The sequence below is a fragment of the Carcharhinus amblyrhynchos genome, chromosome 17 (assembly GCF_965287045.1).
Source record: "Carcharhinus amblyrhynchos chromosome 17, sCarAmb.v2.hapA, whole genome shotgun sequence".
In the NCBI taxonomy this organism is placed as follows: Eukaryota; Metazoa; Chordata; class Chondrichthyes; order Carcharhiniformes; family Carcharhinidae; genus Carcharhinus; species Carcharhinus amblyrhynchos.
Genome location: NC_137340.1, coordinates 39,988,731 through 40,015,403, shown reverse-complemented (window position 1 = coordinate 40,015,403; position 26,673 = coordinate 39,988,731). Strand labels below are relative to the sequence as shown.

Below are 26,673 nucleotides of genomic sequence, written 5' to 3'. Positions count from 1 at the left end.
TATGGACAGCGTCCAAAGGACCTGGCACAGATCCCCAAAGTGAAAGGCAAAGGGAAGTTAATACACCCACAGAAAATAAAGAACATCAGGGAATGACTAAAAAGCTGATGAGGAGAAAGAAATTAGAGAATGAATGTTAAAATTTAAGGGGTTGCATGGTTGCTTTAAGAGCCAATTACATGATTTGATAGTGACATCACTGAGATGTTTCACAGGCTCCTGTTTAGTTTCAGTTTGTACTCTGTACAGACAACAACTCCTTCAATAAATCTGTTATTGTTAGTTTGAATCTACTTTCAATGTGCAAACCACAACTTTTTCTTTTTGTTAAAACCCACAACCACAAGGAGATTACAAAAAGATAATTGGCAATGAGTCAGGATTTTGTTTCATCAAAAACATTGAGAAAAGATCCTAAGTAAAGTAAAAAATCATTGTAGGACCTTGCACTTTGAATATTAGAAGTCTGGGGAAAATCAGCAACAGGATTAATGATTGAAGTGTCAAAGTTTCTTCCTGGGAAAAGAATTGGGTAGTCTCTATATGATTCTATAGGGACATTAACAACATTTGGACAGATACATGGATAGGAAAGATTTAAAAGGATATGGGTCAAATGCAGGCAAATGGGGTTAGCTTAGGTGGGCATTTTGATCGGACCAAATTGGGCCAAACAGCTTGTCTCCATGCTGTTGATTCTATGACTCCTCAAAGCTGCAGAGTCCATGCACACATTGGAGTGTGCAGCGGTAGAGCAGGAGACTCACTTTGGAGTTAAAAAAGGGTAGAAGTTCTGTGTGGTTTTAAAAGAGGGTTATTTTTCCAATCAGCAAAGGGTGAAATTCCAGGCAGTATCTGGCATATTTTTGAAAAAGGGATGTTTTGCTTTATGGCTGGGTCTTTTAAAAAAAGCATCAAGTCAATGGTCTGCAGTGTAAAAAGTGGAGTTCTGAGAAGACAGTAAAAAAAATATACTTAACAGTCTCAAGGCACTACTGCCTGTGAGAGAGATGGTGCATCAGTAAGGATCAATAGGTCCTTTCAAAGAAGAAAATTAATCATGGAGTTCCTATGCAGTACCTTGTACAAGTGAATTAAATTGAAAACAAATTGTCTATACCAGCTTTTCTCAGTATAATAGGAAGTAGAACCTACAATCTGTTCCAGAGCACCGTTTATCCAGCAAAGCCAGGAACCAAAAGTTATGATGACTTGACAAAGCTCTTTGAAGAGCTTTACTGCCCCAAAGTCAATTGTCAACGTGGAACAATTCAGTTCTGTTCAACCGAAGGAATCAAGTGGAAGATGAAAGCATTGCTCAATTTGTGACAAGCTTAAATTGGCTGACACAACATTATGTGTTTGATGAGTCATTGTCTTTGAGATCATCTAGTTTGCAGTCTCCAAAATGAGGCTACCTAAAGAAGATTGCTTACTGAACGTGCCTTGACTTTAAAGGCAGCAATAGAAATCACATTATCATTGGAATGGGCTGCTAAAAAGGCTTCACAATTTGGTGCAGGAATGAAGATCCACAAGTTTGGAACTGCACATAAGGAGGCAAAACAGCAACAAGCATGTCAAAGATGTGCCAAACTGGGTACTCAGCAAGTGGATGTTGGAGGAAGGACAGTCAATCCAAGAATTGTGGAAGAATGTCTCACACTGCAAAAGCTTGTTGGGCTAAACCAGTTTCCTTGAGAAGACTATTCAGAAGAAGAATCTGGGTGCCTTCAAGAAGAAGAGCAAGTTGTATTCTACAAAAATAATTTACAACTTGGGAGAAAGGAGTTACGACTATAAAGAAGAAAATGGGGCTAAAGGAATCAAGGGATATGGGGAGAAGAAGGGGATCAGGATATTGAATTTGATGATCAGCCATGAACATAATGAATGGCTGAGCAGACTTGAAGGGCCGAATGGCCTACTCCTGCTTCGAGTTTCTATGGGCCCGATTTTGCCATTGCCTTGCCTCTGTTTTCGGGCACGGAAACTTGGTAAAGTTGGGCGGGAGGTGAATTGCGCAATCTGCACCTGCGTCTACGCATATGACTGCTTTACCAAGGCCCGAAAATGGCTGCGTTCGGAACCACGCCCGAAACGGGTGCAATGTCAATTTCAATGCATTTGCATGCATTTAAATGAACTTAATGAGCTGGACGCTCAATCTTATCTGCATTTCTCCCTTTACCATTACGTCCACCCGTCCAGATTTAGCGCAAAACAGACATGCTCAGCAAAGGTCTGTTTTGGGCGCTCCACCTTCTGAAGAGATAAGTTGAGAGCTTCCAATGGCTCTCTAACTCAGATCAGTTTGGGGGGTTGGGGGGGTGTGGGGGAGGAGGAGGGAAGCTAGATGGTTCTCTGGATGGCGGCGAGGGGGGGGTGCCTGGCCAGATCACTCTCTGGTGGTGAGGGGAGGGAGAAGGAGGGGCGGGGGTGGAATGGAGGCCAGGTGGTTCTTGGTTGGGGGAGGAGAAGGGAGACCACATGGTTCTCTGGTGGGGAGGGGTGGGGGAGGGCATCCAGATGGTTCTCTGGTTGGGGGGGGGGGGGGATGAGTACGGACGCCAGATCGTTCTCTAGCGGGGTGGGGAGAAGGGAGGACCAGATCATTCTCTGATGGAGGAGGAGGAGGAGGGAGGACCAGATCATCTGTTTGGAGGTGGTGAGGAGGGAGGGCCTGATCATTCTCTGGTGGGTGGTTAGTGAAGAGCGCCAGATAAACCTCTGGTGGAGGGAGGGGAGGGATAGGGAGGAGGAGGGCCAGATGATCTCCTGTGGGGGTGCGGGGGGGCAGGGGCAGGGAGGTCCCCTGCCACTCTGCAGGCAATTGGTGGACGGGGAAGGGGTCAGGAGGTCGCGATCAGTCTGGGTAGTGGGGAGGGTGTGGATAGATAAGGGGGACAGTTATGTTGTGGGGGTGGGTCAATATCTGTGGGGGCCATCACCCTTGGGCCGCTTTATCAGCTTTTTGCGGCCTGGGAGCAATGTGACAGGGGGGCATTTTTCAAATTTTTTATTCACTGAGCATGCGCAGTTGAAGGCTCCAATCGAAGCAGCAGTGTTTCAGGTGTGATAAGCCCCACCAATAGCACAATTCAGACTCACAATTTTTTTTCAGGCTAAGTGCGTATGTGGGAGCCTAAGAACAGGTTTCCAAGTCGGATCTGAATTACACTCAGATTCAGCACTTAGAATCAAAATGGTCCCTATGTTTCTATAATAAAGAAATAGCAGGTGAAATGAACAGATAATTTGTTTCTATGCTCACTCTAAAAGATACTGTAAAAGACAAAAAAAGTTCTAGTAATAGATGTAAATCATGAGGTGAAAGAGAAGAACATGCTGAAATTATAATGACCAGGGAAGCAGAACTGAGCAAACAGATGGAGTTGCGGGCTGACAAATCTCTGGGTCCTTCATCTTAGAGTTTTAAAAGAAGTGGCTAATGAGGTAATAGACAAGGTGGTGCTAATTTTGCAAAATTCTCCAGATTCTGGAAAGGTTCCAACAGGTTGGAAAATAGGAAATGTGACCCCTCTATTCAAGAAATGAGGCAGAAAAGAGGAAACCGGCTAGCCTGACTTCTGTGATGGGGAATGTTTTTGATTTGATTTTGATTTGATTTATTATTGTCACGTATTAACATACAGTGAAAAGTATCGTTTCTTGCATGCTATACAGACAAAAACATGCCGTTCATAGAGAAGGAAACGAGGGAGTGCAGAATGTGCCGTTACATTCATAGCTAGGGTGTAGAGAAGGATCAACTTAATGGGAGGTAGATCCATTCAAAAGTCTGATGGCAGCAGGGAAGAAGTTGTTCTTGAGTCAGTTGGTACGTGACCTCAGGGTTTTGTATCTTTTTCCTGAACGAAGAAGGTGAAAGAGAGAACGTCCGGGGTGCGTGGGGTCCTTAATTATGCTGGCTGCTTTTACGAAGCAGCGAGAAGTGTAGACAGAGTCAATAGGTGGGAGGCTGGTTTGCATGATGGATTGGGCTACATTCATGGCCTTTTATAATTGCTTGCAGTCTTGGGCAGAGCAGGAGCCATACCAAGCTGTAGGGATTGATTATTAAGGAGTTTATAGCTGGGCACTTAGAAAAACTCAAGGTAATAGAGAAGAGTTTGCGTGGTTTTGTGAAAGGGAAATCATGTTTAACCAATTTATTGCAGTTTCTTTATGCATTATGGATATAGGGGAGCCTGTGGATATACAGTACTTGTATTTCCAGAAGGCATTTGATGAAGTTATTGCGCCAAATAAAAGCTCATCGTGTAGCGAGTATTGATAGAGTATTGGCTGGCTGGCAGAAAACAGGGAGCATGTATAAATGGGTCTTTTTCAGATTGCAGGATGTGACAAATGAAGTCCCACAGGGGTCTCAGATGTTTATAATTTAAAACAATAAGCATTGTAGTTACATTTGCAGATGTATGTTTTGAAGTAGAAATAAGGAGGTTGCAGATAGATATAAACAGGTTGAGTGAGTGGGCAAAAATCTGGCAGATGGAGAATAGTGTGGGAAAAGAAGTAATTCACTTTGGCAGGAAGAATAAAAAAAAAGTATTACTTAAATGGCAAACAGCTGCAGAATTCAGAGTTCTTTAATTATTTCATGGGATGTGGGTGTTGCTGGCTGGGTCAGCATTTATTGTCTATTCCTGATTGTCCTTTAGGGGGGCAGTTTAAGAGTGAATGAACTGCATTGCGGTGCCCCTGAGAGGGGCATTTTAAGAGTCACATATAGGTCAGACTGGGTAAGGCCGACAAATTTTCTTCCCTGAAGGAAATTAGTGAACCGGATCAGTTCTTACAGAAAGGTTTCATGGTCATCACTAGACTTTTAATTCTAGATTTTTATCCAATTCAAATTTCATAATTTGCTGTGATGGGATTCGAACCCCAGTCCCCAGAGCATTATCCTATGTTATGCTACTGAGACGCAGAAGAATTGACGTGTTCTAGTGCATGAATCTCGAAAAGTTGGTACACAGATAGTACAAATAATTAAGGCAGCTAAAGGAATAATATCCTTTATTACAAGAAGAATTGAACATACAAATAAGAATTTTATGTTTCAGTTACTCAGAGCATTGCTGAGAGCACATCTGAAGTACTGCATGAAGTTTTGATCATGCTGTTTAGGGTAGGATGCAAGTGCATTAGAGGTATTTCAGAGGAGATTTACTAAATTGATACTTGGAATGTGGAGGTTGGTTTATGAGGAAAGGTTGAACAGACTGAGCGAGTTTCCAGTGGAGTGAGGGGTCACTTGATCAAAGTATATTAGATCTTGAAATAGTGGATCTGGAAAGAATGTTTCCTCTCATGCCTGAGTTTAGAACGAAGCGGCATTCTTTTAAATTAGAGGTCACTTTTAAGACAGATACGAGGAGAAATTGTTTACTCTCAGAGGGTTATGCAACTCTGGAATTCTCTGCCTCTGAAGGCAGTGGAGGCAGGGTCATTGAATAAGACGGAGATAGGTAGATTCTTGTTAAATAAGAGAATCAAAGGTTATTGGGGGTAGATGGGAATGTGGAATTTGAAACACAAACAGATCTGCCATGATCATATTCAATAATGGTGCAACCTTAAGGGGTTGAATAGCCTACTTCTGTTGCTATTTCATATGTGATAATCTGGATAACAATTGTGAAAACCACAAAGGAAATGTAAGTGCAGTGTGGAATTGCCCACTCAAGGATCAAGTGGTCATGTTCAAACTTGAAATCCATTTAAACTCAGCAATTCCGTTTCACACCCCCTTGAAGCCAAGGTCCAGGATGGTAACCCACACAATTTATGGGGGTAAAAACAGTTTATTACCCGTTATCACCCTGGAAAGAATTATCAATGGACTATGGGTAATCATAGAATTCACAGAATTCCTACAGTGCAAAAGGAGGCCATTCAACCCATTGAGGCTGCACCGAATCTCTGACAGAGCATCTTACCCAGGCTCATCCCAAGCCCTACCCCATAACCCCACGCATCTATCCCGCTAATCCCCCAAACCTTGAACACTAAGGGGCAATTTAGCCCGGCCAATCCACCTAACCTGCACATCTTTGGACCAAGGAAATTCTTTGCCCGCCTACAGAAGCAGCAGTGAAAGGGCTAAAAACTTCACAGGCAATGAAACTATGCTATCGGAGAAACTTGCATAATACAAGCTTTGGGAAAAAAGAGGCTTCTCTTTGTGAAATTTGATTCACTCCGGGGCTTCAGAATTGAGCTCAAACTTCTAAGAAACTCAAAATGCACCAAAGAGTATGTCATTCAGTGTTACAATTCCCAAGGCCTTATGGACAGATATTAATGAAAATTTAAATCCACTAGGCAACAATTTAAAAAAGGATAAAGAATTGGAGACACTAATTTTCCAAGTGAAAGTGTTCCTAAGATCAGGTCACATCACTGGAGGAAATTCAACCATAGTTGTGCCTCACCAAAAGAATCTGAGAATCTGAAACTTGAAGCAGAAAAATGGTGTAACCAAAGCAACCTGTAGGAATCTAAAATTAATGTGTGAATGGTAGAATGAGTGTGTGCAGAATGTATGTTCAAATTTCTCTTGTACCATGAAAACAATGCAAAAGCAAGTAAAAGATCAAGATTCAGCTTTTCCCCTGCAGCAGAGGCATAGTCATGCCCAGTAATGGCATGTCATATCCATCACTTTAAACATGTATTGTATTCAGTATAGAATTTTCTGGAACTGCCTATTCTTTTCAAAGTAGACATTAAAAGACTGCCAAGATGACTTCCGAGGGTTAAGTGACTTTTGCAATTTCTGCATATACTCAGAAGTATCTCAAGGCTTTAAGAAGTGAATGACCGTGCATGGACTCCCTCCCTTAATGAAAATGCCAAGATTAAATCTCTTTCACTCAGTCAGGAGACCCATTAAAAATGGAGGTGGATCCAGAGCCCAGCATTCCTGACATTATTTCCACACTTCCTGATTTTCAGTATTGTCTTTTAATGGTGTTGGCTGGGTCTGTTCATAAGCCTGCACCCTGCATCCCTATCCTGGCCATCTCTATTGTGAGGATAGGCATCTCCTAAACTTCCAGAACTTTCACCGAGTTAGACCAGTTTTTCAAAGAGTCCTGGGTCATGGCCATTGTTATCATAAGCCATTGTCTGCATTGATGGACATTTTGAAAGGTAAGTTCAAAAGGTTCTCCTCATCCCCCAATTCAAAGGTATGCCCTCCCAGACAGTCCCCAAGGATCCCAATGTCACCTCTATGCTAGGGTATGCCCCAGAACAACCCCTATGGCTACTTATACCCTCCATACCAAGTTATGGCACTTCCATGCCCATTCATCCAATAAACACTGTATAGAACCAAAAAACCCTTTAGTGACAGGAGACTGAGTAACAAAAAGCTTTAAGAGCAAAAGTCATTCATTGATAACTTTCCATATCCTTAAAAAAGCACTCCCTTTTTACTGCAGCCCAATAAAAGCGTCAATCATACAGACTTTTTAAAGTATCAATCGCGGAAATTGCAAACACTTGAAAACTCTTAACATTTTGCAAATAAACACTGCAAAATTGACAGCATAGATCACAGAGCCTGGGTCCTCAATCAAACAATGTTTTCTCTGGGGCTCAGTTGTTTCACCAGCTAATGGATTTCCAGGCTGTCAGTAAAACTTCATTATGTATTCCTGGCTGAGAGTCCAGACATCCATTAGATTAGTAAAACACCTGAGTCCAGTGTTTGAAACTGATACTTTCCGAGAACCTTGTAGCAACTAACATTTAGGTTTCCGGTCATGCTGTTGCTGCCATACCAGGACTCCCATTTTGCAGATGCAGTGGGCAGCCAAAATAAAACTGTAGCTTCAAATTCTCACTTAATTCTGGTCTTGCTTCATATCCAAAGCAGCATATGGCAGACTCACTGAAGCAGTAGGCTTACTATTCATTGCTGCAAATTACTTAGGTTAGGATGACTAAATGAACTGTAAGCATTTGATATATTTATTTAGTTTCCTTCAGAGGAATGAAGCTTATATTATCCTCATTAAAAATGAATCAAGCCACAGCCCTCTCTTTTAAAAAAAATCATTATATTTGTTGTCTTATGCTTTGTGCTGTGATTTCTGATTGCCTTATAATTAAGTCTTGCTGAATTAAGAATATTCTTTTCTCAAGAGGGATGGTGTTGATGTTTAATTTTTTCTACACGTGCATCTTCTGTCTTATTGCTTCTAATTATCGGTAATATTAGTGTATAAAGTAAGAGTATTGTACTAATGATTGGCTTTTGAATAGAAAGAGATTATATTGATTGGAGCAAGCAAAATTCTTATATTTACTAATAATTTACTTATACAATTTACAATCTAATTAATGAATTAATTTAAAGTGCAACTTCCAAACTATTGCCTATTTATTGCAATATAGATTTCAAATAATTAGACATGTTAATATGTTTGTCTATTTGACCTTGAGCTCAAATACTTCTCCTTACACAAACACATCCAGTTGGTAACACACATCACATCACAAGGTCTCATTTTCCCAAGCATTCGAAAATCAACAAGTTAGAATTCATACTCTACAAACTAGGGAAGGTCATGGCATAATGGTATTGTCACTGGATCAATAATCCAGAAACCCAGGGCAATGCTCTGGGGACCTAAATTCAAATCTTGCCATTGCAGTTAGTGAAATTTAACTGGGCGACATTGTGGCGCCGTGGTTAGCACTGCTGCCTCACAGCGCCAGGGATCCAGGTTCAATTCTGCCCTTGAGTCATTGTCTGTGTGGAGTTTGCACATTCTCCCCATGTCTGAGTGGGTTTCCTCCAGGTGCTCCGGTTTCCTCCCACATTCCAAAGATGTGCAGGTCATAATAAGTTGACCCACATGATAAATTGACCCTAGTGTCAGGGGGATTAGCAGAGTAAATATGTGGGGTTACAGTAATAGAGTCTCGGTGGGATTGTGGTCAGTGCAGACCTGATGGGCCGAATGGCCTCCTTCTGCACGGTAGGGATTCTATGATTCCATGATGATAACTGTAAGGCTGAGAATCATGGGCGTTTGATAGTCACTTGCAACAAATCACTAACATCCAAAGATGAATTATAATTTTATTAAACCGTTTCTTAAAATTCAAATATGGAACCTTGCTTAGCAATTTTCACTAAAATCATCCACAAGTCCAGTAAATTAAACTCTGCAACTATGTTTTTACTTTAAATCCTTCTCCAATTTTCTCTATTCCTCACCGAATGCCTTTGATTCATACTATAGTGTAGCTCCCCGAGTACCAGCTATTCTCCACCACCTCACCAAAATTTACACTTAGAAGACTAGATGTTGAGGGCTACTAAGGTACTTAATGTAGGATGACATCAAGTCAAGTTTTATGTTGTCCTCACTTAACATGAATTGCTTCTAATTTTTACTGATATGCATTTTAGCTGTGGGCAACTGAAATAAACATGTATTTTTTTTTAAGAATCCACTTTCACCACAGATAATTACCTGAACAGAGAGAGCTGGTTCGTTCATTAGTTTGGTTTCATCTTTCCATACAAGATTGGCTGCAAGGTGTTCGATTACAGACAGACAGCGATGCTGTAACAGGGAAAATAGAAAAATACAAGTGAAGGGAAATAACATTTCAATGCATTTTTCCCACATTTAGAAAATAATCTGGAAAAAATTCTGAGGCCTCCAAGAGAAATGGGTACAAGGTCAGCAGAACAGCTGCACTCTCCACCCATGGTTGTTGGTCCAAGGCTAGCTCAGTTTGAAGTCAGGGCCTCATTAGTTCGGCTCCAGGAAGCTGTAATGCCAAAATGACTGCCCTCCTGAATCCCATTGGTTGTGGAAGGGCATGAACTTCCATCCTGAGGCAGCCAGCAGGCCGTGCCAGATCAGATCATATCAGGGAATGGGCAAAGTGGTGATTCTGAGAAGGGTCTGAGATGATCTGAAGCTTTTTTGGGGAGCCTCGGAAGAGCATTTCTGCTACTTTGGGGTCCACAAAAAATTTTTCTATAATATTTTTAGAGTGGCCACTAAATTGCAGGTGGAAACAGGTGGTCCTCTAAAAACCCATTTGCATCTGGAAATTGCAATTGGAATCCTAAAAATGTGGTAGGATCCCAATTTAAATATACATGTAGCCTTTTTTTCTGTTTCAAGCAAGTGGGTTTGCTTGCTCATTCACAGGCTACCTAAATATTTCATCAGTTGAGTCTCCTGAGTGAGTTGAGATCCCCCTCTCCAACTTAAAATTGCTAATCACCAATCTTTCTGGTGAGAATTGGACGTCCAGCAGTCGACCATCACTCCTTTCATTCCTACTGCTATTATTCTAAATGACACTAACAATATAACCATAAAAGCGTAATGTCAAATTTGAATTCCCACAATTAGCCATTGTATGGCAAAACAAGTCACTTTAGCTAGATATAAAGTTTGTTTATTAGTCACAAGTAAGCTTACATTAACACTGCAATGAAGTTGCTGTGAAAATCCTTCTTTTGCCACACTCCAGTGGCTGTTCAGGTACACTGAAGGAGAATTTAGCATGACCAATTCACTTTTGGACTGTGGGAGGATACCAGAGCACCTGGAAGAAACTCATGAAGACATGAGGAGAATGTGTAGACACCGTACGTATAGTGGCCCAAGCTGGGAATCGAAACAGGATCCCTGGCACTGAGACAGCAGTAATAACCACTGTGCCTCTGTGCTGTCCTTACTTGGTAAAAAAGCAGAAACAAATAGCTCCATTTGTGTGGTCTGCGTCATTTTTTTTAATGTCCCATGGGAGCACCTTGAGTACTTTATGTTAAAGATGGCTATATAAATACAAGCTGTTGTTGGTAAAACAGCGGTATGATTAAATGCTTGTACTTAAGTTCTAACAAGGCTGCACTGTGTTTATCTCCAGTTTGAAAGATGGAGCCCCGTCCAGCTGTTTATTAGTGAAATAAATATTTCCTGAATCACTGTAAACCTATAATGAGATGGTGCTTTCTTTAGTGTTGCAGTTTGCCGCGAGTAAACACGATCTCTGAAAGCTGGACCATTAAGAAGAGTGACGAGGCTTAAATAAGAGCTTTGAGATGAAAGGACTCTGGCAGATATTACGGGCATCATGGGGACAAAATCTATTTTTAGTTAAGAAAAAAACAAATCAGCATCTGATTTCTGAGTTCTAGAACCATAACACCTGGAGTATTAACTTCAGATACTACTAGCTTTATAGGTGTTATTATGTAACATTTCAACATTTATTACCAAGTACTCAAAAAGGTCTGGTCACCTACGGTTGAGAATACTACAAAATACAGGCTTTCCGCTTGTTTTCCGCTTGAGAAAGCTGGTGTGAAGAGGAACATATCTGAGACAGCAATATCGCGGGAGCTCACATATTGTGGGCACATGCATGACGTGAGCAGGTGCAGAGTGGGTGGGATAAAAAGGGAATGCAAAGTAAAACACTTGGAAAAGGTGCACAAGGAGGGTCTAAAATGGCTTGGATGGACAATATCAGAATGTGCACTGGCCTGTCTTTGGGACAGGCAGTGAGGGAAGCAGAGAATAGAAAGCAGTGGAGAAAGATTGTTCATAGTGCAGCCAATCCTCAAAATAAGAATAGACGAAAGACAAGCGGAAAGCCTGTATTTTGTAGTATTCTCAACTGTAGGTGACCAGACCTTTTTGAGTACTTGGTAATAGAATTTGTTGAGTAATAAACTTTCTTGAATTACATTTGAAATGTTACATAATTACACCTATAAAGCTAGTAGTATCTGAAGTTAATACTCCAGGTGTTATGGCTCTAGAACTCAGAAATCAGATGCTAATTTGTTTTTTCTAAACTAAAAATAGATTGAAGATCTCCTACATGCTCACTAGATCGGCTTATATTATTTACTTGAAGTTCTGCTAGATGACTACTTTGGGCTCTACAAGTGCTTAACAATATACAACTTCAATATAACTGTGTTAAAGTCAACTTGATTCAGTGCTTTACTAGTTGGTGTGAGACCATCTGCTTTGCTTCAGCTTGCCATTGATCATGGTATCATTATAGCATGTGCAGAAAAAACTGCTCAGGTGGTTCACTTCAACTTTAAACTCACAATTTTTAATGTTAAGAGAGATGGCTTGTAAAATTGGCTCCTTTTTCTGACTTCAATCTTCACTGACATCTGGAGGCTGGTAACCTGAGCTTTCTTTATGCCTGGTCGGTATGGTCAGGCAATGTTTTTTAAATGCATGCTATAGGCAGGGAGCCTAGCTCAGCGGGAGTACTTCTTGGAGATTTGCAGATGGATTACTCATGATTTTCCAATATGGTGAATGAGGCTCTCTCTTTCTCAAGCACAAGTGCACACTGATAAAACCAGTCATTATAACTCCACACTCCTGCAATACTTTATATGCAAGGCCCTTCACTGAATGTGGCCAGAAGGCTCTACAGGAAAAGGCATCACGTCAGCCTATTCCATATCTGATGTTCACACACGGAAATTCCAGAAGAGGTCACTGGATAGCTGTCAGAAGTAGGAATGCATGATTTTTCCCTTCAGTGAATGCTCAGGTCAATCATAATGTTCCCTTGGCTGAGCATACTCAACACATGTGAAGAATCAATAGCATCGGACCATGGTTGTGCCACTACCAAATGATACAATTTAATAAGCCAGGAGTTAGGGTAATAGTGGACATTTGATGCATTTGTTTGACACTTCTCTATCTGTACTTTAACAGTAATATTAGTTGATTTAAAATAAGTTGTTTGATGCCACTGTTGAAGTAGAAGAATGTGAATGCATTAAACGCTTGTCCATTACTGTTACTAGCAGTACTTTATGACCTTACAATTATCAATTCCCGACAGCTTATTATACTAGCCCCCAAAAAATGCAGGGCTGGATATTAAATATTTGTGGATACAAGATGCTTAGGAAAGATAGAGAATGAAAGAAGAGCGAAACAATATTGATTAAGGAAAATATTGCAGTGCTGGAGACAGGGCATGTCTTGGAGACCAAGGACAGAATTTATTTGGTTAGAGTTAAGCAACATTAGAGGTGGCATTTTTCTACTGGGGGGGGGGGTGGTTCTGCAGGCTACAGGCTACTGGGAAATATAAAAGGAGCACTTTTTCAAGGAAATTAAAAAGGCGAGAATACTATAGGGTAGTTATAACTGGGGACTTTATTTATCCCAATATATACTGGGATAGTAATAAGCTAAAAGGTGAAAGAGTTTCTGGAATATGTTCAGGAGAATTTTCTTGTTCAGAATGTTTCTGGCCTAATAAAATGGAGGTTTTGCTGGATCTGGTTTTGGGGAATGAGTTTGGTTAAGTGGATCAAGAATCAGTGGGGAATATTCTTGGAATTCACTGACCAGTGAAGCAGTTGAGGCTACCTCATTGAATATTCTTAAGGCAAGGATAGATACATTTTTGAGCAGTAAAGGAATTAATGGCTATGGTGAGTAGGAGGGTAAGTGGAGCGTAGTCCACAAAAAGATCAGCCATGATCTTACTGAATGCAAAGCAGGCTCAGGGGCCAGATGGCCTACTCCTGCTCCTAGTTCTTATATTCTTACATTCTTATTCAGGGAATAGCAATCATAGTTTCATGAAGTTTAGGTTGACTACTGAAATAGACAAGAGCAATCTGGAATAAAAATATTTAATTGACGAAGATCAATTTCAGTGGTATAACAATAGATGTGGCCTAGGTAAATTGGAATTAAGATTAGCAGGAAAAATACTGTAACAGAACAGTGGGCTCCCTTTAAAGAGAGATAGCTCCGGTAAGTTTGAGGTGCATTTTCAGGAGAGGGGAAGGTAGAGCGACCAATTACATAGCTCTCCAGACAAAAGAGCATAAGAGGAAACAAATAAAAGCCTGTGCATGACAGATGTCGGATTGCTAATACAAATGAGAACTAGGTGTTAGGAAACCAAAAGTAGTTTTAAGGGATTTATATTTGTATTGGTAGACATTAGAAATAAGTGGACTTAATTTAATATTTCTGTGGTTGGAAGGGACCTATAGTTCGGTTCATGCTGGACAAAGGTGTTTGTATGTGTAGGCCCTGATTTTACCGGCATGGCCGCCTGAGGCTCTTAAGATTGAGCCCGAGGCCAATGGGGAATGCTGTTCTGTGAGCCTCGCCTGCCCCAGTTTCGGGGTGGTCGTGCCAGTAAAATCAAGGCAGTGGGGTTGGTTAAGTTCCAAAAGTGTTTGTATTGTGCTCCGAGAAGGCTACAATATGAAAAATAAATGCAGTTGCAGGGGTGTTGCTTAGGAACAGGGCACCCACTTTCCAGAGGGAGAAAGCTCTCCTTTGTTCTTAGTTTTAACTGGAAGTCAGACTGCTGAGGAGTGAGCAGCTCTAAACTCTGCCAGGAAAAGCTGGACAGGACAAGGGAGATGCAAGGATGCAAGCTTTATAAGAAACAAGATACAGTCCTGATAAACAGGGAATTAGGACAGAAAGAAGGTTTCAGACAACTGGAGTTAAGAGATTAAAGATGTAGGTATTGTTCAGAAGAAATCAAGGAAGATTAAACAAAGTGCTCTGAGTTAGACAGACAATTGCATTTAACTAGATTTAAAGTGGGACAGCAGACCTTTGCAGAGAGCTAAAATGTTTGACATAATTTTACTAATAATCTGGAAATTGGAAATTAATGCATTGTGACTGTTTGGGCAGTAATTGCGACAAAGAAAGCCTAAATCTGGAATGGATTCTGTTAAAAATGGAGCAGAAGTTCTGTTCAAAAGAGTCACTGGAAAATGTGGACTGCATTTCAGAATGTGAACCACTAATGGGAAGCATTATTATGAATGAAGATTTTAAAGAATGTTTCAAGGAGTGGAGTGTGGCAACTCTCAAGTGACAATCATCTGGGGTGATTCTGAGGCGAAAACCATAGACACTAACTTGGATTCACAGTGGAGTGTGAACGTGACCACAGTCATCTTGAGTGCATCAGAGGGACTTTGTGTGTTAATGAGGCCTATTTAGATTATCATATACACAGTAATCTGTGTTATTCTTAAAACCTGTGTGTAATTGTTAATATAAAGGGGGAGCAAAGGAATATTGTATGATAATCCAACTTTTCCAAGTTTAATATATGTTTTTTCCTTGTCATCAAAACTAATTTGCAGTCCTGTGACTCTGTTCCTCCATGTTTGATAAAAAAGGAAAAAAATATGTTTTTTTGAGCCAGGGTTTCATTCTGGGACCTTCCCATCCAGTTATATCAACTAGGATTATAACCAAGGTTGAACACAAAAAGTTAGGAGGGGAATTGAATAAGGAAATAAGAGAGGCAATGAGAGAGTATGAGAAGATACTAGCAACTGGCAAAAATGGGAATCTGCAATATTCTACTGTCATATAAACAGTAAAAGGGCGGGAGGGGGAGGGTGGTAGTAGAAGAGGGATTGATGAAGGACCAAAAATGGAATCTGCACATGGAGACAGAGTGCAAGGATGAGGCAATGAGTACTTTGCATTTGTCTTTATTGAGGATGACGATGCTGCCAAAATCATTGAAAGAGGAATTGAGATACTGAGTGAGCCAACAATTGATAAACAGGAGGTTTTAGAAAAGCTGGCTATAGTTAAAGTTAAGTCATTAGGATAGGATGGGATGCATCTGAGGGTGCTGAGGGAAATAAGGATGGAAACCATGACAATCTCCTTAGATATGGAGGTTAGAGAATTGTAACCTTCACATACTTGTTCAGGAAAAAAAGCATAAATATAAGCCCAGCAACTGGAGCTTCTGTCAACAAAAATTGAGAGGAGAGTTGATTGAGGTGTTCAAAATATGGTGATTCTTGGCATGGTAGATAGAAACAAACTGTCCCCATTGGCAGAAGAGGACAATAATTTAAACTGATTGACAAAAAAATCAACAGCAATGTGAGGAAGAACCTTTTAATGCAGCAAGTGGGGAGGATTTACAATACACTGCATGAGAGTATGGTGGAGAAAAATTCAATCATGGCTTTCAGAAGTGAATTAGATGAGCACTGGAAGAGACTAAAATTTGCAGGGCTACAAGGAAAGGGCATGGGAGTGGAGCTACCTAAGTTGTCCTTGTAGAGAACTGGCACAGACAAGGTGGATCCAATCACTTACTTCTATAATTCTACAGGTTTTGCTCCAAAGGTAAGATGAACATTTAAATTTTAGATTAATTGGAGAGTAATGTGCCAGGAGAACTGTAGTGTGCTTCTCATATTTAAAATTAAATGATTTACAGGGTACTGTAAATTCTAGAGGGTTCAACCCAAATTCACCAAAATGAAAAGGGCTAACAGGGTTTCATAGATTACATTTACTTTAGCGATGGAAAGGGATAGGTATATACCGTAGGGCAAGAGTTATAGCTGGGGGAAAGGAAATTATGATGCGATTAGGCGAGATTTAGGATGCATAGGATGTGAAAGGAAACTGCAGGGGATGGGCACAACTGTAATGTGGAGCTTGTTCAAGGAACAGCTACTGCGTGTCCTTGATAAATATGTACCTGTCAGGCAGGGAGGAAGTGGTCGAGTGAGAGAACTGTGGTTTACCAAACAAGTTGAATATCTTGTGAAGAGGAAGAAGGAGACTTATGTTAAGATGAGACGTGAAGGCTCAGTTAGGGTGCTTGAGAGTTACAAGTTAGCTAGGAAGGACCTAAAGAGAGAGCTAAGAAGAGCCAGGAGGGGACATGAGAAGTCTTTGGCGGGTAGGATCAAGAAAAACCCTAAAGCTTTCTATAGGTATGTCAGGAATAAAAGAATGACTAGGGTAAGATTTGGGCCAGTCAAGGACAGTAGTGGAAAATTGTGCGTGGAGTCCGAAGAAATAGGAGAGGCGCTAAATGAATATTTTTCATCAGTATTCACACAGGAAAAAGAAAATATTGCTGAGGCGAATACTGAGACACGTGCTATTGGACTAGAGGGGATTAAGGTTCATAAGGAGGAGATGTTAGCAATTCTGGAAAGTGTGAAAATAGATAAGTCTCCTGGACCGGATGGGATTTATCCTAGGATTTTCTGGGAAGCTAGGGAGGAGATTGCAGAGCCTTTGGCTTTGATCTTTGTGTCATCATTGTCTACAGGAATAGTGCCAGAAGACTGGAGGATAGCAAATGTTGTCTCCTTGTTCAAGAAGGGGAGTAGAGACAACCCTGGGCATTATAGACCAGTGTGCCTTACTTCTGGTGTAGGCAAAATTTTGGGAAGGATTATCAGAGATAGGATTTATGATCATCCAGAAAGGATTAATTTGATTAGGGATAGTCAACACGGTTTTGTGAAGGGTAGGTTGTGCCTCACAAACCTTATTGAGTTCTTTGAGAAGATAACCAAAGAGGTGGATGAGGGTAAAGTAGTTGATGTGGTGTATATGGATTTCAGTAAAGTATTTGATAAGGTTCTCCATGATAGGCTATTGCAGAAAATACAGAGGCATAGGATTGAGGGTGATTTAGCAGTTTGGATCAGAAATTGGCTAGCTGATAGAAGACAGAGGGTGGTGATTGATGGGAAATGTTCATCCTGGAGTTCAGTTATTAGTGGCGTAGTGCAATGATCTGTTTTGGGGCTGCTGCTGTTTGTCATTTTTATAAATGACCTGGATGAGGGCGTAGAAAGATGGGTTAGTAAATTTGCAGATGACACTAAAGTCAGTGGAATTGTGGACAGTGTGGAAGGATGTTGCAGGTTACAGAGGGACGTAGATATGCGGCAGAGCTGGGCTAAGAGGTGGCAAATGGAGTTTAATGCAGAGAAGTGTGAGATGATTCACTTTGGAAGTAAAAACAGGAATAAGGAGTACTGAACTAATGGTAAGATACTTGGTAGTATGGATGAGCAGAGATATCTCAGTGTCCATGTGCATAGATCCCTGAAAGTTGGCACACAGGTTGATTGGGTTGTTAAGACGGCGTACAGTGTGTTAGTTTTTATCAGTACAGGGATTGAGTTTCGGAGCCATGAGGTCATGTTTTAGCTGTACAAAACTCTGGTGCGTCCGCACTTGGAGTATTGCGTACAGTCTGGTTGCTGCATTATAGGAAGGTTGTGGAAGCATTGGAAAGGGTACAGAGGAGATTTACCAGGATGTTGCCTCGTATGGTGTGAAAGTCTTATGAGGAAAGGCTGAGGATGTTTTAGTTAGATAGAAGAAGGTTAAGAGGTGACTTAATAGAGGCATATAAGATGATCACTGGATTAGATAGGGTGGACAGTGAGAGCCTTTTCCCTCGGATGGTGATGGCTAGTACGAGGCAATACAGCTTTAAATTGAGGGGTGAAAGATATAGGACAGATGACAGAGGTAGGTTCTTTACTCAGAGAGTAGTAAAGGTGTGGAATGTCCTGTGTGCAACAGTAGTGGACTCGCCAACTTTAAGGGTACTTAAATGGTCATTGGATAAACATATGGATGATATTGGAATAGTGTAGGTTAGGTGGGCTTTGGATGGATTCACAGGTCGGTGCAACATCGAGGGCTGAAGGGCCTGTACTGTGCTGTGATGTTCTATGTTCTAGATTAGACTTGTAGTACTTTGAATTCAGAAGATTAAGGTGTGATCTAAATGAGGTACTTAAGATGATGAGGGCAGTTTATAGGAGATAGAAAGAAAGTATTTCCTCTTTGGGGGAGTCGAGAACAAGAGGAAACAGTGAGCTGGGTTGTTTGGCCAGAAAACCAGAATCTTCACACAAAGGGCAGTAACAATCCGAATCTCTCAGCTTCAACAAGGCTGAAAGATACTTGAAAATTTATAAACTGAATTTAATTTTTTTTATATAAGTTAAGATTATTGAGGGTTATGGAACAAAGATGGTTGGATGGAATTAATACAGTGGTCAAGCATAATCTTAAGTGAATGGCAGAACAGACTGAAATGGATAGTAGACCATTCAGCCCCATGTTCCTACAATGATAATCATTGCATTGGTCAGACTTCTGTACATTTATGGATCAAGCAGACAACCAAAACTTTCTTTGCCAGACACACTTTAACATTTTCTCATGAAAAAATAGCAGATTTGACAGAGTTCTAAATACGCAACGGCATAAAGGAATATAGGGTGGCATGGTAGCAAAGTGGTTAGAAGTGCTGCCTCTTAGCGCCAGGGACCTGCATTCGATTTCCGGCTTGGGTCACCGTCTGTGTGGAGTTTGCGCTTTCTCCTTGTGTCTGTGTAAGTTTCCTCTGGGGGCTCTGGTTTCCTCCCACATTCTGAAAGACGTGCTGGTTAAGTGCACTAACCCAAACAGGTGCCGGACTGTGGCGACTAGGGGAATTTCACAGTAACTTCATTGCAGTGTTAACGTAAACCGTACTTGTGACTAATAAATAAACTTTAACTTTAGGGATAATATGGAAAAAATACACTGAAGTGGATGATCAGCTATGATCATGTTGAATGGCAGTGCAGCCTTGATGCACTGAATGGCCAACTCCTTCTCCTATGTTCTAAACAAGAGCAGAAAATGCAACACATATACTAGATCTCAGGCTTCTTTAAAATATGGAATACAACTCGACATGACAGCTGTTAACAGCTCTTGGTATATATGAATGGGAAAGCTTTCTACTCCATAAATGCACAAGTGATGGTAGGCCACATGAGTAGACTAATTCAATTTAATGCAAGATACCCAGTAGAAGCCACAATACCTTCATTTGGCGGCAGTCCACTGTGCCAGTGCTATGTTAAGGAATGGGCAAATGGAAAGGATCACTAATATCTATCCTGAGCTTCCTTCTGCAATTCTACTGCAGAGGAATCCCTTAAACAGAAACTGAAAGGAAATAGAAGATTTGCACCACTATTTGATACAAAATACAAATGAGATACTGAAACTGAGATTTCAGTGTCTGGAGTTCTGCAAAATTGTTGAAAATGAGTTGTGCCTGCTATACTCTGCATAATTTCACAACATTGATGGCGGAAACTCCTCAGCCGGAAGACCATGAGGGTTAGCTTGCTGTTTTGGCAGAGGACAAGCAGTGGAGGAAGAAGAGGAGAAATCCAAATGGAATGAGATACAATTTGCAACAATAGTGTGCAAGAAGCCAGTTATTTTGGCAGCTTAAAAAGTCCAAACAAAGTATAACAGAAAGGTTTTTATTGATGTTTATGTCAATGCTTTACATGGTTCATTGCTGATGCTGTATTAAATTGAGGGCGTATTATTAGTGGCATGCATACAATAGACAAGCTTGTCTTGGTACTTGCCTCTAGTTCAGAGAATTTCTTTCTTGTCTATTTACAAAATCTATGTATGTGGGAGACAATGTTCAATTTCTATGTTATCTCAATGCTGCACAGTTCCCCTGAGAGGAAAGTTCCACTATGCCTCAAATATAGCAATCCTTTTCTGTCCAGTATCTCATCAAAGAGGGCAGTTCTGCATCTTGCCATTAGTAGAATTCTATGGTCTTAGCAGCAGTCAAGCAAAACAAGCAATATGCTGAGAAGCTGTTAATCAGAGCAGCATAGCCATTCTCATGCAATCTGGCTGTGTGAAGTTTGGACTTAATAGTTAATAATATGCCTTTCTGCCAAGGATCATGAATTAGCAGGTGGGAGTTTCCTACAGGTTCTTTGACACTGACATAAATAGGGAGGGGAACAGAAGTTGCAATTTCTTTTTAACTTTGGTTGCTTCACAAGTTGTTGCTCCTGTATTCTCTGCCCACATGCAATTTCAGCATCTCCTGTGCTTATGAAAAGCATGCAGGCAACACACGTTGATTATTTTAAATGACTGATCCTATTGAATCTGGTGAGATCAGATTCCCACACCCTGAGAGTAAGCTCACATGTGCAGCCACCCTTGAGGTGAATCACCTCTAGACTGTTCCTCATCATTTGTTTTTGGTTTAATGTACATTTAATAAACATTTCAAAATAAATGTAAAAAGAAAATCATGGGCCTGCTCAAAACTGAAAAAGATTGGACAGTTAAGTGATGATATTGCTGATAGGTAAATGCCATTTGACATGTATTGAGGCTCCAGATTTGGAGAGGCTACGAAGAATTGTAGTCTCAAGGGATACACTTGGCAGTTTTAGTTTGTCAGACTTGTGGTAGAATGTCACATTTGTGAGATCTGGAGAGGTGATGGCCTCATGAGGGGGTGGGGGGGTGATGGTCTGATGGTATTATCACCAGACTATTAATCCAGAAACTCAGCTAATGTTCTGGGGACCTGGGTTCAAATCCCACCATGGCAGGTGGTGGAAACTCAATTCAATAAAAAATATCTGAAATTAAGAATCTACCAATGATCATGAAACCGTTGTCAGTTATCAGAAAAACCCATCTGGGTCACTAATGTCTTTTAGGGAAGGAAATCTGCCATCTTTATCTGGTCTGGCCTACGTGTGACTCCACAACCATAGCAATGGGGTTGACCCTCAATTGCCCTCTGAGATGGCCTGGTAAACCTCTAACGGCAACTAGGGGTGGGCAATAATTGCTTGCCAACTAATGATGCGCCCATGCCCACAAATGAATAAAAAAAAATCTGTGGGTATGATGCACTCAGTATCTGGGATGTTGAGATGCCACATCAGGTACATTATAACATGTGGAAACGGGAAGTAAAGTTGGTATGAGTAAATTTGTGACTGTTTTAGTGAAGAATCGGTATGACGCTTACAAGAGCAATTTCCCTTTTAGGGGTGTTAGCAGATTGAGAGAACAAATGGAAAGTTTTGGTACTGGAATCCAATTTGGGAGAAAATTGAAATTGGAGAAATAATGCTTCATGTAATATTATTGGTAAATCATTATAATATGATAAAATGGGAAGAGGTAAAACACAAAAATGTTAGCCAATGAGGAGATAATAAATAAACCAACTGAATAATTTTCACAATGTAGACAATGTAGATCATAGACTCAAATGTACTTGAGAGACATACTTTTATAAAGAAATATTTTTATAAAGATTGTTGTTTATTCGTGTATTTGTTTTACGTAGGCATTCACTTCTGTGCAGGTCAAAAAATGTTACTTTTTACTGTCTGTTACCCCCACAGAATGCAATGAATACCAGTGTGGGACAGATTGAGGTCTATGGATTCACCTTTTAATTAACCTCAGTGCTCTGCTAAACTCTAACTATACACAGTACTATATCCCCAGAGTGCTTGGCAAGCCAATCTAATGAGGGAGACATCTGTTTGCATTACTATGTATCACTAATATCATGCAGATGAGCAGTTTTGTAAAATTCAATGGCACTGGCATTAACCCTACAGTCTATTTTCTTTTTATTGCTTAACCGTATTCACCCATCCATCCAACTGCATTGCAATGAGTTTGAAAGGTCCGTAGCAAGTGGTCCAGATAAATTATAATAATGAATGCCAATGTTGGAAAACAATATGCAAAAATATGTTTTGTCAACATCAAATCAAAGAACTAAATTACCAGAGAGATTATTCTGGGCAGCACTTGCTTGAGTTGTGTACATTTCCTGAAGCAATCCCAGATTGATGAAAAATCACTTCCCTGTAAAATAAAAAAGAGAAATCCGAAAATAAATTCCTTAAAAGTGCAAACATTTTCAGGAGTATCATTCCCACTTTTTCATAAATTCATGCACTTCTGAAAAGTAATTTGTTTATTGTTACTCAATTAATTCTTCCTCTCCCGCCCCTCAACCCAAGCATCATTAATGCATTCACATTTCGCAAATACAATAACTTACAAAGAAGGATCACTCTGCTAACAAGCATAGGGTTGGAACAACAATAATTAGTGTAAATTGCCTTTCTAAACCTCAGTATAGGAACAAATTTGAACATGCTACTGCTTAATGTCACTGCCATATGATATGAGAAGTTATTAAGGAAGCTTTCAAAACATGAAAACCATAAATCACGGAATCAAAGCCATTCAAATGCAATCTGAGGGTGTGAAGTTTAGACATAATAGTTAACACTCCTCCCTGCAGAGGGTCAGGGATTAGCATAGTGTGGGAGTTTCCTACAGGTTCTTTCACAGTGACATAAGTGGGAGGGGAAAGCAGAAATCCTTATTTTCTTTTAACCTCAGTGCCTTCCACTTTCCCAATCTCACTCTGAAATTCTCCCTAACTACATGAGGAATTGAAAGGTAGACTAAACCATATGTAGCATACAACCTGATGAAGGAGGTCAGGCCTACAAAAGGCAAAGCAGTAATGTGCCTAAAAGATAATGGTCGGAGTTTTATCGCTGTTCATGCCGGCGGGATTTTCCCATCCTACTGCTGTGAACGGAGATTTGGCTGGCCGCCGAATTCTCCAACTTTGTTGCTGTGGGAGTGTGGCGTAAACGGCAGATAAGATCGTGCCAATATCAAGAGCCTCAGATTTAAAGGGGGCGATTTTCCAGCTCTTCCTGCAAGTGCAATCCTCTGGTTCCCCCTCCTCCCCCTCCCCATACCCCCCGTACCTCCCCAGCAGCAAAGGGTGGAGAAAATGGGAAATCCCATAGATGGCTGTGGGATCTTCTGGGCAACTGCAGGCCATTTCACTCCACCAAGAACTATGTGCGTGCGTGAGTGTGCCTGTGTGCACATGTGTGTGCGTGCATTGGAACATCCACCTCAGAAAATGTAATAAAGCTTCTGTTACATTTTTTAACAGTTGTTCGTGTTCTTAGCACAACAGTTTACATTTTCACATTTTTCTTAAAAGCACCATATTTTCTGAATTACATTCTGTATGAAAACTGTCATGGAGATTATTAGTTAGTTTAAACTGGTTTAATTTAACACATTGTGCAAGGTCTGGACTAAAGCTTTTTTTTTGAGAAGTACTGCTTCTTGAAAATCTGAGCAGTAAATCTTCGTCTTTCATGACAAATGATACAATATATCCAGGAGTTTTGGCAAGGAATTTAATATAATGCTTTTGGCACTTTCAGAAAATGCAGCAAGAAAGATTAATTAGAAAGCTAATAATTAGAATGAAGGCAATTTAAAGCCATTTTTGAAATTGCTGATAATTTTGCAAAACCCACTTAATAGATGAAAATCATCATTCTGTCGGGCAATATAACTACTGCAGTGCAGTACCATTTGTTTGCTCTTTTCATGCCCAATTCTCCTGTGAAGGTGCTGACTCGCGCTGAAATATAGGCAAACTCACATTGGGAAGTCCGTTGAAACAATTATTATTCAGATGCAGATGATCATGGCTGCATTTTATCTTGCCTGGTCTGAGAGCAGAGGTCAGTGGGGTGGTGCGGATGATCAACACATGGTCATGTAAATTAGGAGTAGGTCATTCCACAAGATCAAACAATGTTTGCCAAAACATTGAATGTATTCAAGTGGTGGCTAGATAAAGCACTTGGGGCAAATGGGATCAAAGATTATGGAGAGAAAGCGGGATTAGGATATTGAGTTGGATGATTAGCCACGGTTGTGATGAATGGCAGAGCAGGCTCCATAGATCGAATAGCCTCCTCCTGCTCCTATCTTCTATGTATCAATGTTTCTATCATGGCTGATATGATTGTGGCCTCAAAACTACTCTCCTTCTTACCCCCCATATCCTTTTGTAGTAGTAGTGTCTAGTACATACAGGGTTAATTTGGGACTGAGTACAGTACCGCCCACACAGTGGTGTAAGACCCAGAGCCAGGGACAGTCTAGAGATGGGCACTTGCACCTCCTCCAATGTGGTCTCCTCTACTTTGGAGAGATTAACCATAGATTGGGTGACCGCTTTGTGGAACATCTTCGTTCCACCTGCAAATGTGACCCCCAACTTTCCCGCCTCTTGCCATTTCAATTTAGCACATGTGGGCAGCATGGTGGCACAGTGGCTACCACTGCTGCCTCACAGTACCTGGGATCCAGGTTCAATCCCAGCTTCGGGTCACTGCCTGTGTGGAGTTTGCACATTCTCCCTGTGTCTGTGAAGGTTTCTTACAGGTGCTCCGGTTTCCTCCCACAGTTCAAAGATGTGCGAGTTAGGTTGATTGGCCATGCTAAAAATTGCCCCTTAGAGTCCTGAGATGCATAGGTTAGAGGGATTAGCAGGTAAATATGTAGGGATACAGGGGTAGGGCCTGAGTGGGATTGTGGTTGTTGCAGGCTCGATTGGCCAAATGGCCTCCTTCTGTACTTTAGGATTTCTATGGGGTTTCTATGAAACCATTTTGAAGATACAGCACTGCTGCAGGCTTAAATAGAACAATCAGAAGGAGGGCAAGTTTTTACTCGATTAGGTCAATTGCATACAAGATCTTTTACACAACAAGCTGTCGATGAGTTAGCTTCTAAATGTAATGACATTCCAGAATTATTTCAACCTGAAATCCAGTAAAATATTGGAGAGAGCCAAATTTAATAAGAGAATCTAACTGCTTGGGGAACATGTTGATTCCTTCATAAACAATCTCTACCAACTGCACAGAGTCTCTACATGCTGTACATGATGTAAAGGATCTACAGGCTACGGGAGGTGAATATGGCAATTTAAAGTGAGCTCATCCGAGGCAGAATCGTGGTGGGAATTGCAGATGATTTACTTTCTGACTTCCAACAAGTTAATGGTGATTTTAACCCAGACAAGTCAACCCAATGAGTTAGCCTGTCTGAATTACATGAACAAAGCAGGATCATCCTAAGGACAAAGATTATGATGTGGGACAGAAACTGACCCTCATTCTACAATAGCAGGTCACAGAAATGCAGGGACCATCTAAGTCACAGGAAAGATCCTGTGTCCTGTGAGCACTGCCCAGTGTTTCCACCGTGATCGACAAGGGCACTTTGTGCAACTCAAATACCCAGTACTGTGCACACATCACAAAAGTCAGCCATGAGATCAAGACCTAAAACCCAGAAAACATACAGCCTTGCTTCTTGGGTGAGCTGAAAAAATGCAGCTCCTTGTATTGCAACGTGGACAATCTGATAACTGGTCATCTAACAAATTTTAAGTTATATTCAGGATCCTGCGTGACATTCCTGCCAGACAATGAACTGTGCCTTAAAAACTGGAAACTTCAAACACAGACACTTTGCTACAGACGGCAGGAGGATTCTGCCTTTAGGTCAAGGGCACCCTGCAGGCAACTCTACTGTACAACAAAACAATCTGAGCGGCCCTCTTCATCGTCCAGAATCAGGACCACTCTGTTAAGCTATAATGCCTGTATTGAGCATAATCTCCCAACTGGTGAATTCAATAAGCAGACACCAGTTTCCAAAGCTCTTCATGTGACTGGTACGGCTGGAAAATGTCTATAAGATTACACTCAGGTGTGAAGCCAAGCCAATCTGCCTCTTCATTCCATGAAACATCCCTCACCCTGTCTTGAAGGAAGTACGGTGGCAGCAGTATGACATGGTCAACATTGGAGTCATTGCTGCAATCAAGCAATCTACCACATCCTAACTACATTTGCTTGGGCAGATTTTACCTCAACCACCTGCCATTTTGGATTATACTGGCATCGGAGATATTCCAACACATGATCCTTCAGAGCCTTCAGGGAGTCGTTTGCCACCAGGACGATCTCCTCATTCACAGGACCGTGTTGGAAGAGCACAATAGACTTAGAGAGATTGCTGATGGTGAACGATAAATGTGAGTTTACCAAAACCTCAT

At 40.9% G+C, this 26,673-nt stretch overlaps 1 protein-coding gene across 2 annotated transcripts in view; it reads right to left on the bottom strand.

The window, feature by feature from the left end:
* The window catches only part of LOC145354463 (uncharacterized), a 114,651-nt gene that overhangs the window by 47,798 nt on the left and 40,180 nt on the right, over positions 1-26,673 (bottom strand). For both annotated transcript variants that reach the window (XM_080205848.1, XM_080205847.1), the window contains exons 3-4: positions 22,494-22,574; positions 9,522-9,614 (exon numbers count right to left, since the gene is read on the bottom strand). In XM_080205848.1, coding sequence (XP_080061974.1) covers positions 9,522-9,614; positions 22,494-22,574 — 174 coding nt within the window. The remainder of the gene's footprint in view (positions 1-9,521; positions 9,615-22,493; positions 22,575-26,673) is intronic.